At 37.2% G+C, this 19,558-nt stretch overlaps 1 protein-coding gene and 1 long non-coding RNA gene across 3 annotated transcripts; one reads left to right on the top strand and one right to left on the bottom strand.

Annotated features, from left to right (window-relative positions):
- The first annotated feature begins 3,306 nt into the window (after window positions 1–3,306).
- Window positions 3,307–6,581, top strand: LOC147383823 (uncharacterized). Its single transcript, XR_015172446.1, has 2 exons — window positions 3,307–3,600; window positions 6,016–6,581. It is a non-coding gene; the product is annotated as an uncharacterized LOC147383823 (long non-coding RNA).
- A 1,174-nt stretch (window positions 6,582–7,755) lies between these two features.
- LOC147383822 (protein EMSY-LIKE 3-like) lies at window positions 7,756–19,376 on the bottom strand. Of its 2 annotated transcripts, XM_086424866.1 has the most exons (10): window positions 19,021–19,375; window positions 16,911–17,119; window positions 16,711–16,820; window positions 16,303–16,549; window positions 15,821–16,048; window positions 15,670–15,738; window positions 9,318–9,563; window positions 9,158–9,226; window positions 8,893–8,956; window positions 7,756–8,133 (listed from the first exon to the last, which is right to left on the bottom strand). In XM_086424866.1, the coding sequence occupies exons 1-10, from the start codon at window positions 19,046–19,048 to the stop codon at window positions 7,964–7,966; spliced, it is 1,440 nt and encodes a 479-aa protein (XP_086280992.1). In that variant the 5' UTR covers window positions 19,049–19,375; the 3' UTR covers window positions 7,756–7,963. The 2 variants fall into 2 exon arrangements, with proteins under 2 accessions (XP_086280992.1, XP_086280993.1); XM_086424867.1 differs by lacking the exons at window positions 15,670–15,738; window positions 15,821–16,048 and having other exon boundaries at window positions 19,021–19,376.
- Window positions 19,377–19,558: the final 182 nt, after the last annotated feature.

Raw genomic sequence — 19,558 nt, 5'->3', positions numbered from 1 at the left:
AAAATTAATGATGTTATAATGATCTTTTGACGATAGAATTTGGAGAAATCTTTCTGGATATAATTTCTTTTGATACTTTTATTGTAGATAATATTTCAATTGTCTTTAAATTACATTTTTCCTCTTTCATTTTAAAATTTTTGAAAACATGAAAATTTCGTTAATGATCTATTTATATTCTACATTTCATTTATATATATACTCTAGTGAGGCCATTATCAAAAGCAACAACGACAATCATGTTGTCTACATATATCTTGTAGACATGAGATTTTCGAATCCAAAATTTTTCACTACTTGGATATGGAATTACAACTTATCTTTTTTTTTTTTAAAAGGTGTGAATGGTCACTCGAAAAGTAATTTTTAAAAAATTATTTTTCATTCATAGTGATTCTCTAACGAATTAGGGTTATAGGTCCACCTAAAATTTAGGTAAGAAGTTTCATATCAGAGAATAAGGAAGGGATTAGGCACCTTACTCCTTTCACCATTGGTGGTAACATCGGATTTAGTTATTTTGTGTAAAATAAAATAAAAATTAGAAAATCTATTTACATCCTCAAGTACGAGGGATTTTGATTTCGATTTAAACCATTGAGGACTTCTTTATCGAGGAAAGAACATTTCTATAGTCCATACCTTTGGGAAATTTTGAAGAATAAAGACTTTTAGTCAAGGGTCCATTTTCATAAGGAAAGGGCCTAAGGCCTCAGTCACAAACTTTTGTGGTGTGTACATTAATATAGGGATTGTCTAAGAAAAGGTTTTTCAACTTCTACCCTTTTGACTGAGTCAATACCCAATCTACTTGAGGTAGATGAGGGTTTACATCACATCTTAAGGCTAATCTAAAAGAAAAATAAAAATAAAGAAAGGGAAGAAGTAGGAGGGAGAACTATGGAAGGGAGAGAAGTGATTTTTTCTTTTTATTATTCACACCCTACCTTATTCTTCTTCCTCTTTGAATTTCTTCTTAATCTTCAAGTGGTGTGCTTCGTTGAATTTAGTCTCAATGTGTGAGATATGTATGATTGATAGTAGTAGAAGGGTATATGTGTAAAGGTTATGAGTAAAGAGAATTGAGAGTTGAGAGTTGAGAGTTGAGAGAGAGTGAAGTTTGATAGAGGATTTAAGTCTTGGGAGGAATTGTGGTGAGAATAGAGGGGATATAAGACTTTGAAGATGGTTTTTAGGGGTAAAATAGAGTGAAAAGGGAGTAACATGGTGTGAAGTTTGTGAAGGGGATGTGTGTAAAGTAAGGGTAGTAGAAAAGTATTTGTGGAAGGGAAAATAAATGGGTTGTTTGTGATTCAAATTTTGTCGGATCTTGCAACCCATTTGGGTTGAGTATTAGGTGAGTTAAATGTAGTGAGTTTTGATTAGAAGAAAGAAGTATAAGAGGGTGGTTGTTAATGTTTTTTGAAGAGTGGAGGAAATAGTGACATGTGTTAAAGAGATGTAGGGGATGTGTGTTAGGTGAGTTGATTAGGGAGGAGTGAGGGGGGGGTGAGTGCCTTGTAGTGAGGGATTTGGAGAGAATGATGGAGGTATGTTATGACATGGGTGTGTGTATATTGGTTTTTTTGAAAAAAATGATGGGGTTGGTAGATGAATCAGGGAGGTGGGTTGAGGTGATGACATATGTTTCATTGTGACAATCATTGGTAATTGATTATGATCATTGGACTTGGATTGAAATTTGGACTTAGGATTTGGGTTGAGTTGACATATGAGATGATTTATGACTAATGGACTTAAGGGTTGGGTTGTATTTGGTTGGATTGAAAAGTGAGGTGGTGATGGTGTAGGTTTATGGTGGGAAATAGTCCATTTTTAGCTCATGGGCCAAGTAAAGAGGTCTAAGGCCATTATTTAAAATAAAATAAGCATTGTTTGAAAATTTGGGCCTTTAATCTCGTTTATGATTTTTTATTTTATAAAAAATATATATTTTTGAGTATTTTTCAAGTTGGGCCCGTTCAAATTGGGGTGTCTACACATCTTATTCCTAATAAAATTATTTCAATGAGGTGAACACAAACATTTTACGTTTCCATGTGAGTAACCATAATAGGGGAATTGTACATTATAAACTTAATTTTACAGGATTCTTGTATTGTTGCAACTCCTTTTTTTGAAATAACCACCAAAACAAGCAAAGTTGAACGATCATAGGAATGACATTGCAAATCAACATTCTCGAAAACACAATTGTGGGGAATATAGTATTAAGGTATAATAAGAGAACATGCAAGCACACACAAGCTTGAATGAGATAGTGCATGGTATTTTTGATAATTTGAGTATCATTTACACAAATCTTTTTTTTTCTTTGGCTTGTATGATAGACTTTTAATGCATTGTTAAATGTTTCAATTAGATTAATGGATTTTTATGATTGGTGGATTGAATTTGATTGTCATATGTTGAAGTACTAATATTTTTTATATTGAAGAGAAAGAAATGCATAGTTTGGTTAGAAGTTGGAAGTTGAATCATTATCAGTTATCTCGGCCCATATTTATTTAGTTAAGACTAGACAAATTAAAACCGAATATGGGTTTAGACTATCAATAGGTTTGAATCAATGGACCTGTGTCGTTATCACATCTCTATCTTACATAAGAATAATGATTTTTTTTGACCCCCCTGGCGTGTACTGTGCATATTTATGGGGATGTGCAATTGTGTATTAGAAATCTATAGTTCTAACCCATGCCACATCAGCAGGCATATGGGGATGTCAGAAACATGACTCTTTACATAACAATGCCAAAATTGAGAAAGGTCTTATCTGCAAAATCAAAGTTGCATTAAAGTGAAGATTCACTTTTTATAAGACAATAATAAAATCAACTATATTTTATGAAAATGTTGAGTGGTTAACAAACATCATATTAATGAATTGAACATAGCAACGATGAACGGACCCGTTGTGGTTAATGAGAAAGGAAAAACTTGGAAAGATAAAATTAAAGATGAAGACATTTGGTTAAAGTTGGAGTAGCTCCGATAGACAATAAGTTAAAATAAAATCGATTGAAATAATTGAGGTTTATTTAACAAAAATTGTTTATAATCCCAATTTGAAAAAAATATCCAAGTTGAAAATCATAAAAAAAACGAAATAAATAATCAGAAGAACGTAGATGGAGATAGTAAAACTGATAGAAACCTATTTCTAATATTAAAGACTAGGATTTGGACACATAATAAAATGGAGAGAAGAATTAACTTTGCATTTGAGCATATTTAATGGTGAGTTTGAAACATTAGTTATTTTAAAGTTTGAGCTATGTTTTGAGTTTTGGGTTTGTGAGGAAACCTTCTCAAATTTTTGTAGGGGTGCAGGTCCAAGCCTTGGATGGGCCAAAACTTCATTTGTGAGGGCACCAATGAGCGTGAGCCGTACCAGATATACTTTGACTCAGTCAAGAATCAGTCAACTTTCTTGACCATAGTCCTTTTTATCAAGTCTTCTGTGAAGAATAGAACATTGAAAGTTGAAACCCTCTCTCTCTCTCTCTCTTTCGGTGAAGACGAGCTGTTAAAAAAACATCTCCACTGATAGGATTTTGTCGGTGGGTTCTTGTGAAGGTATTTTTATTTATTTCTTTCTTTTTTCAATTTGTTTCTGTGATTTTTCTGAGTAGATTGGCAGTTAAATTGATTTTAATGGCTGAATTGTTAGTTCTATGAAATGGGTATTTGATTTTTTAGAAGCTATTAGAAGATTATTGGAAATAATTTTCATGTAAGAGAAAGTTTTGCTAGGTTTAATGGATTGATGGGTTTCATGTGTTGGAAATTGGGGAAAAATTACTTTTTGGTAGCTTTCTTTTCTACGCATGTTTTATTTCCTGAAATTATACAGTTTGGTGAAATGGGTATTTCAGTTTATGTGTTTAATTGTTGTTAAGCTTATTATTTATATCTTTTTTATTTTGTGAAAAGTGGTTTTTTTTTTATTGATGTTAGAAACATGATTCTATGTGTGTGATTGATTGCCACCATCACAGTGTGGAATGGAGGGACAGGATTCATTTAGCTGATCCCAAAACTTTGTGTAGCTTTATTGTTGTAGATTTATCCCAATTCCTTACTATGTTGGGATCGGTGACGCTCTTGATCGATTCAATTCTGTCTAGGGCCATAATTTCCTTTACTTCTGTGGAGAAAAGGAAATGACAAAGATAACACATAAAACAAAAGGATTTACGAGGTTTGACAATGTGCCTAGATCCACGGATCATATAAAATATCCAATCACTATTTTCTTTCAAGTTTTACAACCCTAGAGATCTCTAGCAAAAACAGGAGTAGAGAAAAACATGTCTATCTCCCCAAAAATAGAAAACCCTTAAGAAAATATTACATAATTGCCCTTTCTAAAACCCTAAAAAATTTGATCTGGGGTCTGGCCCCCGCAGCTCAACGTATTCCCAATAGAATACAAGATATTTACACAACAACTTCAAATCTATGCTCACTACTTCAATTCAAATCCTTTCACTATTTCCCTCCCCTTTGCATTTTTATTTTCAGTGGTGCCAACAATGGTGTAATTTATTATCCTCTAGGACTACTCCTAGAATCTTTCAGATGTCTTAGTCGTTGATCTTTTAGTGTTCTAGTCTGAGAATATGGGTTCTAGAGGATTTTATGCAAATCTCTTTAATATTTTTTTCTTTTTGATTCCTTCTCCTATATTATTATACTTGATTTGCTTAATTTTTTAGGTAAGAAATTTCTAGATGAAAGTGTGTGGTTAAGAGTAGGAAAAGTGATTCCAAGTTTGGAAGAATTTAGGAGATAAAAACTTTTAACATTTCTAAAACGTTCTATGCTTAACTTGATTAACCCAATGCATGAGCTGAGGTCCTAAAGTGATTTGTATTTGGTCTACATTAGATGGCATAAGATTTTGATATTGGGAGTTGATGATAATGTTTGTGTTGCTAGTCTCAAGAAACATGGTTAAGAGCTTTGTTGTTTTGTGAAGTTGTGTCCTAAACTAATAAAAAAAAGTTGTGAATCCTACATCTCAGGGACAGTATGGAATTCAAGTCAAGTAGGTTGGGTCAGCATCACCGACATCTTTAGAAACTGGTGCTAGTATGTTTGTGTTAAAGGTATTGGGTTTTAAACATGGTGACTTTATCAAACCCAAAGACCTTGACATTCTTAGGGAGAAAAAAAAAAGTAAGTACAATAATCAACATCGTCATCATCGGAGCCATATCCCAATATTTGGGGTCACCCATACAAATACTATTCTGTCTACTATCATATCTTCCTCTAAAGCCCCTTTGGGACGTGTAGTGATTCCCAAGTCTTGTAGCTTCCACAAAGTCTAGCTCAGCCACGTATGATTCCTCGTCTGCATTTCCAGGGGGTATGGCATCTCATCGCATGGGATAAGGCTCTCTGAAGCTTCAATTTAGATGCTTGGGCTGGAGCTCAAATAAGCTAGTTGGACTAGTCAAAACTTCCATCACCTAACTTGACCCATGGCCTTTACCTTCCACTCATCTGTTTAGAGTCTTAAGATGCATGCATAGGAGCACTCATCCGTGTGGCCAATGGTCTTCAATGCACATTATCGAATCACCTACCTTGGCCCATGCCCTTATTGGCTTTCCTCTCATCTTTGTAGACCCTTAACATGCATATGAGCACTCATCAGTGTGGCTAATGGTCTTCAATGCACATTGTCAAATCACCTACCTTGGCCCATGCCCTTATTGGCATTCCTCTCATCTTTTTAGACCCTCAACATGCATATGAGCACTCATCAGTGTGGCCAATGGTCTTCAATGCACGTTATCCAATCACCTACCTTGGCCCATGCCCTTATTGGCATTCCTCTCATCTTCTTAGACCCTTAACATGCATATGAGCACTCGGCACAATAGTCATTGTCTTCAATGCACGTTCCATGTCTTCAGCCTTGACACAAATTGATACTTTCTTTGAGTATTTAATACTAAACCTACTGGTGTGTCTTGCAAGATAATGTGGAGGAACCAGGAAAGTGCAACCCATGAAGAATTTCACCATGAGAAATCGGACGAATCCATGAATATTGTCAGTATGAATGCGAGGAGTTGCATGAATCTAGGAGTTATAGTTAATCGTTTGTTCAGACAAAGGGAGTATTATACTTCCTTGAAGAAGCGCAATTTCAAACAATTTATGAAAGCTTGATTGAATATAAGTGTTCTCATGATAAACTGTGCTATTAGGAGTTTTCTCACACTTGGAACACTTGGATATGCTCGGGGAGCTTTCAGAAGTTATTACTACAAAGTAAAGCTGAGGTTAAAAATATTTACCAACCTTCTTAGGAGTCCATTTTGGATGCTTTTTATTTATTTTTATTTTTTATTTAATTCTTAGTGACTTATGTGGTTATTTTGGATGTTTCTAATCATGGCACTTGATCTTTTAATAGGCTAGTGTAGTATAGTTTAAGATCATGACCACTTTAGGGTTTGTGTTGGTGCATTAAGGTGGGACCAATCATCCTATGATATCTTGAGCCATATATCCTATTGATGTATTTTCTTGCGACCTCATTTCATCGTCCGGTCCTTTTAAATTTTCAACCTGCACTGCTGGTGCCATCATTGATCAATGCTTGTATATGATCAAACCATTTCCATGGCTATGTTTTAATTTATTGCCTTTGTCATGTCTACTCCTAAATTCTCTAAGATACCTTAATTCCTGATTTATTTATTTGTTTGTAAATCCTTGTTTGAAATATGCTCATGAAGTTTAAAAAAATGGGTGATAGAAGATTTTAGACAATTTGTAAATCCTTCTTCTTTTTATTTTTCAATTGCAGCTCATATGTTCTGGTAGATTTGCATAGTTCTGAAGGCTTTCAGACAATGATTCCCATGTTTTTTTAAAACGCAACTGTGATCACTCTCTTTTATCTCTCAAGATTTACCTTTTCTCTTTTCTCTCCTCTTTTCAAAATTACCCATAACTTTATGCTGTATTGGGCTTTACTATTTTTCATCTTTTACCCTCTTAACCCCCAAAGATTTTTTAATAGTACTTTTCTAATTTTGTTATTTTTTCTCTTTCACCCCTTGAGGGCAAATACCTCTCTCTATCTCCATATATCTTTTTCCCTTCCCCCCTCCCCCCATTTCTTAATAATCCTCTCCGGCTCTATTATTTTTCATCTTTTTTACCTTCTTAACCCCAAAGATTTTTTTAATAATACCCCTTCAATTTTATTATTTTTTCTCTTTTAACCCCAATGAAAAGCTTTCTAAGGTTCCTATACACTTTCACGTCAAGAAGTGCGATTTGAGGTTCCAGCTTGAGGTCATTCCAGCAGGACTCTTTCAAGATCTTGTGGTTGATCTTGTGGAACCAACACTAGGTTGGGTTTGGGGTAGTCAGATTTAATCCTCCTGTCTTCCAACCCCATAAAACCAATTTGTAATATTCCCAAACCCATTGGAGAACTACTTGAAACCTCCTTTTCAAATATGATGCCTTCAAATGGTTGATCCGATCCTTGTATTGGTGTAGGATTATCGAAAGGGTTAACAGAACAACCCGAGGCCATCGGTCTCATCAATGATTGGAATTTTCATATTTTCAAGTTTGCATTATATTTGTCATTAAATTTGTGTTTCATACCATGTGATACTCATGCCTATAGCATTAACCATTTGACCAAGAATATTGAAACCCCATACATCCATAAGAATACATTCCAATCATCCATGCCTAGAATAAATTTAATAAATAAAATGAATTAGTACGATCTGCATCACCAAAAAGGGTATTTCAAGACTCTTTACAATGTCCACTCAATAATTTTACAAATGCACCCATCACTACCAACAACCAGAGAAGCTAAGCTGTTACTCCGAGACAGTACAAATAAGATTAGAAGAATAACATAATACAATGGAGTTAAAAGACTACCAAGTCAGATGTCATCGTCACCCTCGTCACCAGATGCAATTCTACCCTCAGCGCCCATTTGATCACCATCTAGGCCTTCACCTCTTTCCCCATCGCCAAAGTGTTGGTTCCCACCATACTTCTGATTCCTCCACCCTTGTTGTTCGTTCATAAACGTACGCTCACCGCCCTCATCTGATCCGGCAAAAGAAAAACAAAGAATAATTCCAATTACTTGGGCTTTGTCATGGTGTAGACATGATAATTAATCTGGATTAACAGATGAACCCCACAGACAGACGACAGAGAGAGAGAGATGACTTGGGCTTTGGATAATTTTGCATCCAAAGTGCCTGATCAAAAATACCAAAAGGCGGATTTAATAATTTAGGCCATGACCCACTTTTAGTATCCCAAGAATTTTCTTCCCAGAACCCATGAAATAATGTGGAAAGAGAGTATTGTCATCTCAAGAGTACTAGTGCAGCAACAACCAATGAAATCGCATACTTTTAACTTAGCCTATCAACCAATAACATGGCTGCATCAAGAATTTCCTTCCCAAAAATGCTAAAATGTGTATCATGCTGAAGACAGCATGGACGGTGGCAAGGGCCAATGCAAAGATACCAACCAGATACTTAAATCCATGCATCATTGAGATCCTCCAATTCAAAAATGGATCCATTAATTATGAAAATTGAGGAATTAAGGTTGAGAAAAGAAAATTGATATAAGAATCTGTGTTGGGATTATTTAAAGCTGAGCAAAATGGGAAGCACAATTTTATTTGTTTTTATTATTATTATTATTTTTTGTTTTTAGTTTTTGGGGGTGTTTAAACTAAAGATAAATTATTAACTACAATATGTACAGAGCCAAATAGAGATTTTAAGCTTTGAGAGGCAATGCAAAGTACAACATAAGGCAGACGATCTTATAGATATTTATTACCACTTTCGCCATCGGAGGCATCAGCAAGCCTTGCAATTGCATCGACCAGTGATTGTTCATGTTCCTGCCAATGCCATTGTGACCTGTCAAGTTTGGTATAATGCAACATAAAAAAAAGGAGAGATTCTATTGCCTTAGCAACTTTTGCCAATGCCACCCCAATTCATATTTAAATGGCCAAAGAATTAGCACACATCTTGGCATGGTATTAGTAAAAGTTGGAGCGGCAATAGAAGCTTATCTAAAAGAAATGCATGATTCTTACTTTAAGTGCTTTCTTTGCCTTCTCAATCTCAAGAGGATCAGGATGACTTGCTCCGAAAACCCTCTCAACCTGCTTGAAAGAATCGACAAGAAAAGGATGAAAACAAAAAACAACAATTAATAGTTGCAGTTCGCAAACTGGCTCAAAGTTGATCACTCACCTCCTTAATTAGAGTGTCTGTGTGAAGTATTTCGATATCATCTGAACTCTTTTTTCCAACACCGTTCTGCGATGGAGGTAAATCCTTCTTGGACTGACTCTTTGTGGTACCCCTCCCTCTTCCTGCACCCGAAAGAGCACCACCACGGCCTACAGGCTTCTTTATCCCACGTACTGGTCCAACACGACTCACTTGACGAGAGATTCCAGGATCTTCACCGTCCCAACGGATATCCTCGGGAGAAATCTGCCATTAACAAATATGTTATATAAAAAAAAAAAATCAGCCACTACTAGAATTAGCACAATCCTTATTTTTTATGCTTAAAAAGGATAATTTATTAACGGGGCGGTAGAGATGACCTTAAACCCCAAACAAAGAACAAAGGAAGCAAAAACAGGGCACAAAACAAAAACAACAAAAAACAAGCAGAGTCAAGAACTACCTAGAGATTACAAACCCAATCCCACCTACCCAAAAAGTCCTCAAAATAAATGTGACAGGATCTCATCAAAAAAAAAAAAAAAAAAATTGGTGAATGGCTTCCAGAAACCTAAAATAATCATCTACAACCAATCTCCTTCATTCATTTTTTGATAGGTGCATTGCTTATCTATCTATATAATAAAACGCAACAGTGGGTTCCTACTCTCTGTCTCAAGATTTACCCCATAAGCAACTTATCTTGAGGACAGGTTTTACATTTTTTCTTCTTCCTCTTTCCAAAAATACCCTTAACTTTATTCTCTTTCTTCAACTCTTTCCAATATTACAACTCCAACTTTATTGTCTTTCCTCTTTTCCCCTTTTCTTAATAATACCTCTCCAATTTTATTATTTTTCCTCTTTTACCCCTTAACCCCAAAGAGATCCGTGCCATAGGCATGGATAAACTCTAGTAGTTCTATATAAGAGAACTCTAGTAACTTTATTGTATTGCCTCTTTTATACCTCTTTTCTAGGAATACTCATTCAACTTTATATACTTCATTTCCCCTTCTCCCTCTTTCTAATAATACCTACCCCTCCAACTTATTGTCTTTCCTCTTCTCCTTCTTTTCAATAATATCCGATTTGATTAATATTCCTTGACAGATCTAATACGGACTGGTGAATCAAGGATGTGAGTGGTAATTGTGCAGTCAAAATCCTTAATCAAGGATGTGATTCCTGTCCATGATACGAGGACTGTAAGTAAGGGAAAACATGGCATTTCAAGAAAAACTTATTGGAAGGGGAAAATACGAGAATACTTAGTTGAAAATGAGGAAAAACTGGGAATGTCAAGAAAAAATATGAGAACAGACTATAGCACATTTAAAAATAATCCCTCATTTGGCTAAGGGAAAGGAAATTGTTGGGCCAAGTATGAAGCAAATCAAGTGGAAGAGTTAGCTTTGAAAAGTTTAGTCTTGGTGGCCACTTGCAATTCTAATCTTCTTTAAAATTGGACATTTGATAGTGGTGCCACCATCATGCGTGCTCACATAGATAATGGTTCAACAATTATGTAGTGTGTGTGTGTGTGCGCGCGTTGCAAGGTGTCAATGGGTGATGATTCCAAAAGGAAGATAAGTATAGCTGAGTTTATTCCCATGAAGATGATTGACAAAACTTTTCAAGCACCCCTTTGGCATATGCCTAGGAAATACACTAGTTGTAGGTCGAATTAATTCCAAGGATGGAAGCTGTAAAGCTTCAAGGACTTTAAGGGTTAATAACTCCAGAACCTCCGATTGTGGACAGGAATATGTTGGACTTTCATAAGATGCTTTACCCACTCATGATTTCAGGTCAACATACTAGTGTTCAGAGTGCATATCACAACACTCCATGAGTATTTCAAAATAGTGCTCAACATTCCAGATGTCAGCCATGTCACTTTCTATCATCAAACTCTTTTTTTTTTTTTTTTGATAATTATAAATTTTATTGAGAAAAGAAAAGGAAAGCAATACAACGGTTGGCCGAGGTGGCCAATAAAACAAAGCAAAAGCACCTAAAAATTACAAATAAAGTCCCATTTAAAAACAAAATCCTCAAAGAACAAGCCTTTGAATTCCGGGTACATCTTGCACCAAAAGAAGCACAGCCCGAATATATTGAATATGACAAGAGCCCATAACACCCTTGAAGATCCTCCTATTCATTTCCAACCAAATCCCCCAAGTAATTGCGAAAGGAAGAAGCCTCCAAAGGATTTTCCTTCTCCCCAAAAATAAGGACAGATCCCAATTTCGCAATAAGGAAAGCATAGAATTTGGAAGCAACCCAAAAAAATTGAATACACTAAAGAAATGAGACCAAATGGAATAGGCTAAATGGCAATGAATCAATAATGCTCATTGACTCCCTATTTGAAAAACATAGATGGCAAAACTTTGGAGTGATGAATCCCCGCTTAATTAGATGATCAAGAATGGGAAGTTTATTAAGTGTCGCTTGCCAAATGAAGAAACGCAACCTTTGAGGTGGCCTTCAGACCCCAAATGATTTTGAAAGGAAATCAAGTGATGAGTAGTAGATAAGGACATACCCGAGGCAAATGAACTAACCGTGAAGTTACATCCCTTCTCACATTCTCTGATTAGGATGCCTAGCTAAAGAAAAACTCTATGTTGTAGAAATTGTCCTTGAGAACTCCTATGTTTGTTCGAGAATCTGAGGTAAAACCCTGAATCAGTTGTCTGAGTCTTATTTTTCAGGCTGGCAATAATATAGCACAGAAGGTTGATAAGCAAAACAGCAGGTCATCCACCCAGTGCCACAAATATTTCCGACAGTTTTCCTAACAATGATGTGGCTTCTTGTGACTCGTGAGCTAACTATAACTCTCCTATAATTGTCCCTCTTGTGGGCTATGTGCAAGGAGGTTCACTGGAATGAAGGAAGGTCATGTTATTAATTACTGTTTGCGTCATTTCCAATTAAGAATGGTCAAGATGAGCAGATTACTCACCAACCCCCATTTGGCCCCAAGCCTGTTTTGCTGCCACAATTCCCTCTAGTTTTCTACCCCTCCTATCAATTCCTTCTATATTAAACCTAAGGCAACCTGCTAAAGAAGCTTGAAATGTGTTTCTGTACAGAATGTTTTCAATCTCTGCGCATTTTAATTTAACAAGTTTCAGATCTAAGAATACATAGATAATGAGCAAGTCACTCACTAACCCGAGGCCTTCAATACAAAAAAATCAATGCTGTCCTAACCCCTCACCAATTGAATTGGAATTTTTTTTAAAATGTCGTATGGTTTTGCACTTATCTCCTAGTTTCTCCTGAAAGGTGTTTCAAATATTCAAATTTGCAATGTTGGCCAATAATACTCTTAGAGATCAGCTTGATCTCAAGAAAAATCACCACTGATGAATGTTGCACTTCTAACTTGCCCTTCATTTAAAACAGATTCAGAAGATGCAAGAACACAATCAGGGACATCATACCTATCTAAGGCTCAAGCAGCCATGTCAATATACCGATCTAGAAAGACATATCGCCCCACACAAAATCATATAGGAATTCCCAAAAAGAAAGCAAGAATAGAGAACACGTGGCTTCAGTCATTTTTATCATACAACACAAGTTTATAAAACATGTGGCCAACGAGGTGGTGCTTTTTTATAAAAATCTGTATTCGGAAACGCATCGGAAGCGTCCTTGGCTCAATGGGCTATTCTTTGATCAAATTTCGTCAGAGAAGAGGATGTGGTTGGAAAGGCCTTTTGAAGAAGGGGAAGTGTTCAGGATAATCTCTCGAGTTTCAATGGTGACAAAGCACCGGGTCCGGACAGCTTTTCAATGGTTTTCTTTAAGGTCTGTTGGGAGGTAGTGAAAGGGGAGTTGATGGATGTGGCTCATGACTTCTATACTAATGGCTTTCTTGATGTTGGGCAAATTGTTCCCTTGTAGCTTTGATTCCAACGAAGGAAGGGGTGGAAGATATTGCGGATCTCAGGCCTATTAGTTTGGTTGGTTCTATGCACAAGATCATATCGAAATTGCTGGCGTCAAGATTAAAGTCGATTCTTTCAAGTATTATTAGCCTAACCCAAATTAAAGTCGATTCTTTCAAGTATTATTAGCTTAGCCCAAAGAGCGTTTATTAAGGGTAGGAAAATTATGGATGGGGTCCTTGTGGCAAATGAGTGTATAGATTAGGAGGAGATCAGGCGAACCAGCATTGGTATGCAAAACAGACCTAGAGAAGGCATATGATCATGTGAGTTGGAGCTTCCTCAGGTATATGCTTGGGCGTTTGTGTTTTGGGGATAGATGGATTCGTTGGGTTATGATGTATGTTTCCTTGCCTTCTTTCTCAATATTGGTTCTTTTTTTTTTTTTTTTTTTTTTGAGAAGTGTTCTCAATATTGGTTAATAGCAATCTGGAAGGCTTTTTCAGGAATTCTAGGGGGCTAAGGCAGGGGGGGATCCCCTATCCCTATTCTTGTTAGTGTTTGAAGCTTTGAGTAGGATGATTAGCAAGGCTGTGAATAATGGGGATCTTGCTAGGTTCTATTCTAGTACTGGCGGTCCAATGATTTCACGTCTCCAGTTTGCAGATTATTTGTTGGTGTTTGTAGAAGCATCCGAGAGGCAAATGAGTTTTCTAGGAAGGATTTTGTGTTGCTTTGAAGAGGCTTCAGGCTTGGCGGTGAACTTCGACAAGAACAAAGTGTTTGTTGTTGGGGATGTGCCAAGAGCTCAGATTTTGGCAACCTCCTTGGATTGTCGGCTTGGGTCTTCTCCTTCTACTTATTTGGGTTTGTTGTTGGGTGCACCCTACAGGAGTAAAGTTAAGTGTGTTGGCAAGTATACCAATTTATTATTTCTCTTTGTTCACTATGCCAAAGAGTGTGGAGGAAAGATTGGAGAAACTCTTTCGAGATTTTTTGTAGCATGACAAGTTAGGCAAGAGAAAGTTTCATTTGGTTAGCTGGAAAAGGTTTGTCTTCCTAAGGTGCAAAGGGGGACTTGGGATAAAGAAACTTAAGTTTATGAACCAAGTCTAACTAGGGAAGTGTTTGCGGAGATTTGGGGTGGAGGTGAATAGTTGGTGGAGGTGAAATTTGGGGTCGAACCTTTTGGGTGGAAAAGCAGGGATACAAGATTGTCATATGGTCGTGGAGTTTGGAAGCGGATACTTAAAGTCTTGCCGAAAGTTCGTAAGAGAATAAGGTTCGTGATAGCCTCAAGGGAGAGTGTTTTGTGTGGGGAGACAACACTTATGACGAGGTTTCCATGATTGTTTCGATTATCTATAAAGAGGGAGATACCAGTGAGTGCCTTTTTGAAAAATGATAGGGAAGCAGTAGATTGGGATCTTGGCTTTAGAAGGAACATAAATGACTTGAAGATGGAGGTGTCGCTTCTTCTTCAGTGCCTTGATGACGTGAGGATTTCCAATGAGGTTAGAGATGGTCATTGTTGGGAAGGTAGTCATTCTGGGGCCTTCTCAGTGAGTTCGTTCAATGAGTCTTTACTGATTGCCAACTCTACTTTTTCGACTAAGGCAGTGTGTGGTCAGAAAGTTCCTTCGAGGGTGGCTTTCTTCATTTGGTGTGCAGCATTAAAAGGAAGACATTGACTATGGACCAGTTGATGGTTAGAGGAATTCATGGACCAAATGTATGCTTGCTTTACTCAAGGGGTGAGGAATCCATTTAGCATGTGCTTCTTCATTGCGTTTTTTCGAGACAAATTTGGAGTTTCTTCCTAACTAGATTTGGAGTGGAGGATTGCTTCACTGTCTCTATTTTGGATTTGTTCCAGTCGTGGCAGGAGTGGGGTAATGCTTTCTTGGATGATAAGAAACTGCTTTGGAGGATCACTCCATCTGCGATCTGTTGGGGGGATCTGGAAGGATAGGAACAACGGGTGTTCCGAAGACAAGGGTATGGATTACTCAATGCTATCATTGTCGATCCTTTCTTACATCTTTTTTTGGTGTAAAGTGTTTATTGAATTTAAGGGGGTGTTTTTCGCCAATTTTGTAGCTAGATAGGATTGGGTATGCAATATCTCTTTTCCTTAGTCTTGTCCTTGTTTCTTCCTAGTTGGTCATCTTGACCACTTTTTAAATAAATCTCCTTGCTTATCCAAAAAAAAAATACAACACAAGTTTATTTTCTATATTTATCAACAATTGAGCAATAATGTATAACGGCAAATTAGCTATAGAGAAAATAGGGGAAAAATAATTTAGATTGTGATAAAAGTGTAAGATTTAGATCTTGTGCGTAAAGGGTGATCGGTCTTTTCATCTTTTGTACTCTTTTTTGTTTCATTCTCTTGAACCCTTGAGGACACCTTGTCCTCCTCATTTATCAAAAAAAAAAAAAGTGTTAAGATTTACCTCTTTGAGATTAACCCATTCCCATGTCTCATCTGCTGTATTCATATCATAGACCAGAGCATGTCGGCCCTGACAATGATTCAAAAATGGTAAGGTACTCTACTGCCGTTGTCCAAGATTGAAACCATAAGAGGACAAGAGTCAAATATACCTCCACCGGGTTGTAGTCAGTTATAACAGCCTCATAGAAGTTGTTATCCTCAGGCCACCTTGTCATCACTTTCCGCCCAACTAACGGATCATAAGGTACTGCTTCCGCAGGTTCATATGGCACAAGGGCACCAGCAGAACCCCGGTTAGCAATTTGGCCCCTTCCACTTGGACCTGTAGAAGGGTATTGTATAGATTTTGTTGGAGGCACCCCAGGCAATATCTGACCCTGTTAAAAGGGGATTGGAGGGGGAGGTGAGACAGGTACATGTAAATTAAGAATCTTTACGTAAAACCCCTACTTCAAAATATTTGAACTTACTGATTTAGGCTTCTTCTTCATTTATTTTTTTGGTTGTTGTTGTTGTTGTGTTTGTGTGTCATTCATTGATTTATTGGAGGGCACCCAGGGGATAGGTGGGGGGGCGGGCAGTTTATGAAGAGTCTTTACGCAAAATTCATACTTCAAAATATTGAACTTACCGATTTAGGCTTCTTGCCCTTGGTGGGAGCTCCTCGCTTAGCAACTGATGACGATGGCTGCATAGGAGCAGCTACTGTTTGTGGATGCAAAGCAGGGAATGGTGCACTTAAGGACATAGAAGGCACCGCTTGTGATGTCTTTTGTTTCTTGCGAGATGCTGAGACAGTAGGACTGGGTACTGGATCATGAACAGGTTGAGCAGTATTATGCAAGCCAGATTGGAGCCCACCTGACTGTCGCCACTCCCTGAAGTAATCATGAAATAACACTTCCAGTTAAAAAGGTAGAACTGATCAAAACTTGTTGCAAATCTTTTTCTTTTTTTTTTTTGATAAATAAGTTTTTTGCAAATCTGATTGACGTATCTCGGAAAAAATAAAATAGTTCTCTTCATGACATTATCAGACCTTATCCTCCGAATGATGTCATCTGCATTAACTCTGCCTAGAAGCTCTCTGTGTTCCTCATCTGATACTCTAAGCTCTTTTCTAAGTTCTGTTATCAAACTTTCCTTCTCCTGAAGAATTTCCATTTCATGAGGTAGTTATCTAAGCATGGTGAAGAAAATATAAATGCATTAGTGGTGAAATGATGCAACAATAAATACCCAAGTAATGGCATCAGATTGGGCTTTAAAAGCGCGTAGGACTGAACTGTATGCTTCTTGCTCGATATGGTGGATCTGGGCCTCCATATCATTATGCGTCAATCTAGGGTATGGGACAGAACCACCAACAGCAGATCTTCCATTCCCAGCTAGACGGCCACCCATTTGAACTCTATTTTGATGTGAAGGAGGAAGATCATCATCAGTGCCTGCAGATGTTTAAAAAAGAACCGGGAAGTAAATAAAATAATGGGATATCAGTAGCAGCTTAATCTAAATGTTGAGATAAAAGAAAAGTCTTTATTTTCATGCTTGAAGATGAAAAATCAAAATAGTGGATCCATCCAAGTGAATTAGGACAAGGTTCGGGTTTATTAAAAAAATTGTGTGCACAATTCAGGCAAATTGCTAATATTGCAGAAAGAAACAACCCAACGAAGTTGCCTGGGCAGCCTATGAGTTGCACACAATTCCCCCACAGGTGAGGCACAACGCAACTCTTATCTTCAGCTTAGTGGATGTTTAATCATTCATTGTTCCAACATTTCAAGTGTGATAGAGATGCTTGCTGAAGCATTTGCCAAGCAAAAACCAGTGACACTAATGACGGTTTACACAAAGATGAAAAGCAATATATAATGCGTAAAGGAATGTATATGACGACCGGGAAGGAATGCATTTTTGACATTCAACGGTTGCATTTCAAATCGATGCATTTTTGCATCTCTCTCTCTGACTCAAACATCATTTGAGCTTAGAGGTGCATGCACATATTTCTTGAAAGGCAGGACAACATTACAGAACCAAAACCGACAGGCATCCACAGTTCTTGTTGTTTCCAGTTCTGATTCTTGTTCCACTTAATTATTTTAGAATCAGAATCGACAGAAGTCAAAACCGAGAAGATATGATGGTTCCCAGTTCTAATTACCTCGGGAGCTAACCGGAATCAACCCATTGACACCCCTGCCAGAACATAGTAGACCCGACATAACTAGATCCTATCTTGAGCAGAAAATCATTTTCCCCAAAATCCTTCCTTTCAAAGGCTCTGCATCAACAGACGATGATAAGTGTCCAAAGTACCAATCTCTTAGTACTTGGGTACCAACTGTGAGCATTCGGGGAAGTAAATCAACATTGTTTAAGCCCTAAGGACTGAACTCCACAAATCTACCCCCACCCAGCATTTTATTTTTTCCTTGACTATCTTAGTCTGGATTGAAGATTTAAAAAATAAATAAAAATCTCCAAATGGGTTTTCCCTCTCCGCCTTCACAACAAGATATTACATAACCACTCACCCTCTTTGCCACAATCCCTCCCCCATACCAAAAAAAATTAAAAAAATCTTTTTTATGGCTATCACCTTTCTAAGTGATCCAGGAAACTTATAAATAATCTCAAGGATGATCTCCAAATGGGTTTTTCCCCTCCACCTTCACAATCGATTCCAAGATATTAGATAACCACACGCCCTCTTTGACACAATCCCTCCCCCACTCCCCCATCCCAAAAAAGAATTCTTGTATATGGCTTTCACCTTTCAGAGTGATCCAGGAAACTTAGAAATCATCTCAAGGATGATCTCTCTTATTCCCTGCAACTCTCCACCCCATGAAAGAACTTTAAATTGTATTATTAAAATAAAAGTACAGTATTAAGTTCTTTAGAAGAATTGGCAATCTAAACTAAAACTACGAACTTGGCCTCACTCTTACACAGTAAATAAAACAGTAAGCTTTGCCACTCTATTACCAAAATCTCATCTTTCTTCGATTCAAGAAGTATGGACAGCAAAAGACGCAACCTAGAGAAATCCCTAGCACTTTCTCCGTGCTTCGAGCTAATTCAACTCAATTAGGTTAAAAAAAACCTAAATTTAGAAATCAATGGATTGAGTTCTAAACCCTAAATCATTTCTTCTACTCCACAAGCTCAGCTACCAAACACTGTCCGGTAGCTCCAGTAGTAGAATTTCTCTAAAACAAAAAACAATGCCGAAGAAATTATCCAAAAGTGAACCCTAATCCATGAAAACCAACGTCAACAAATCTTTAAAAAAAAAAAACACAAAACGCGATAAAAGAAAGAATTTTAAGCTACTCACCGCTACTGTCTGAGAGTTCGTAGTCCATAGCCAGGATTTCCAAAATAGATCCTCACTTGAACAAGAACGAAACAAAAAAAAAAATCCCTAGAATCCACTGCAGAGTCACAGAGAAGGTGAAAAAACCAATAATTCTTCAGAAATTGAAGCTGTGGACAGCTAAGAACGACAGATTTTAACGATCACTCTCCACATTCTTGTCTGATTCATCAAGAAGGAACCGAATTAAACACCTCTGAAACTAGGGTTTAAGAGAGAATTCGAAACGCAAAAGAGAGATTTTTCTTCGAAAATTTTGTTGAGAGTATCGGGATCGCGAGCGAGGGAATGATGGGAAAATACGCGGACTTGAAAAGTGTTTTATAGCGCTTGCTTTCTAATTTACTACTGGTTTTGAGTTCCGCCTCTCAACAGTGTGGGCAGTAGGGTTGTCAATGGATCGGATCAGACTCGGAATCCGATCCGTTAACTCTGGATTGGGATCGATGTTTTGGATTCAGATAAGAATCCGATCCGATATCTTATTGGATCGGATCCG

This window comes from Akebia trifoliata, chromosome 15 (assembly GCF_017979445.1).
Source record: "Akebia trifoliata isolate Shusen 1 chromosome 15, ASM1797944v1, whole genome shotgun sequence".
NCBI classification, from domain to species: Eukaryota; Viridiplantae; Streptophyta; class Magnoliopsida; order Ranunculales; family Lardizabalaceae; genus Akebia; species Akebia trifoliata.
Note: the sequence above shows the minus strand (reverse complement) of the source record. Positions and strands in the feature narration are given on the sequence as shown.

Coding starts and splice junctions, on each gene's coding strand:
- LOC147383822 (XM_086424866.1), bottom strand. CDS start 19,048: ATGGACTACGAACTCTCAGACAGTAGCG. Junction 16,550..16,710: donor GACATCATTCGGAGGATAAG/GTCTGATAATGT, acceptor TGATTACTTCAG/GGAGTGGCGACAGTCAGGTG. Junction 9,227..9,317: donor CAGACACTCTAATTAAGGAG/GTGAGTGATCAA, acceptor TCTTTCAAGCAG/GTTGAGAGGGTTTTCGGAGC.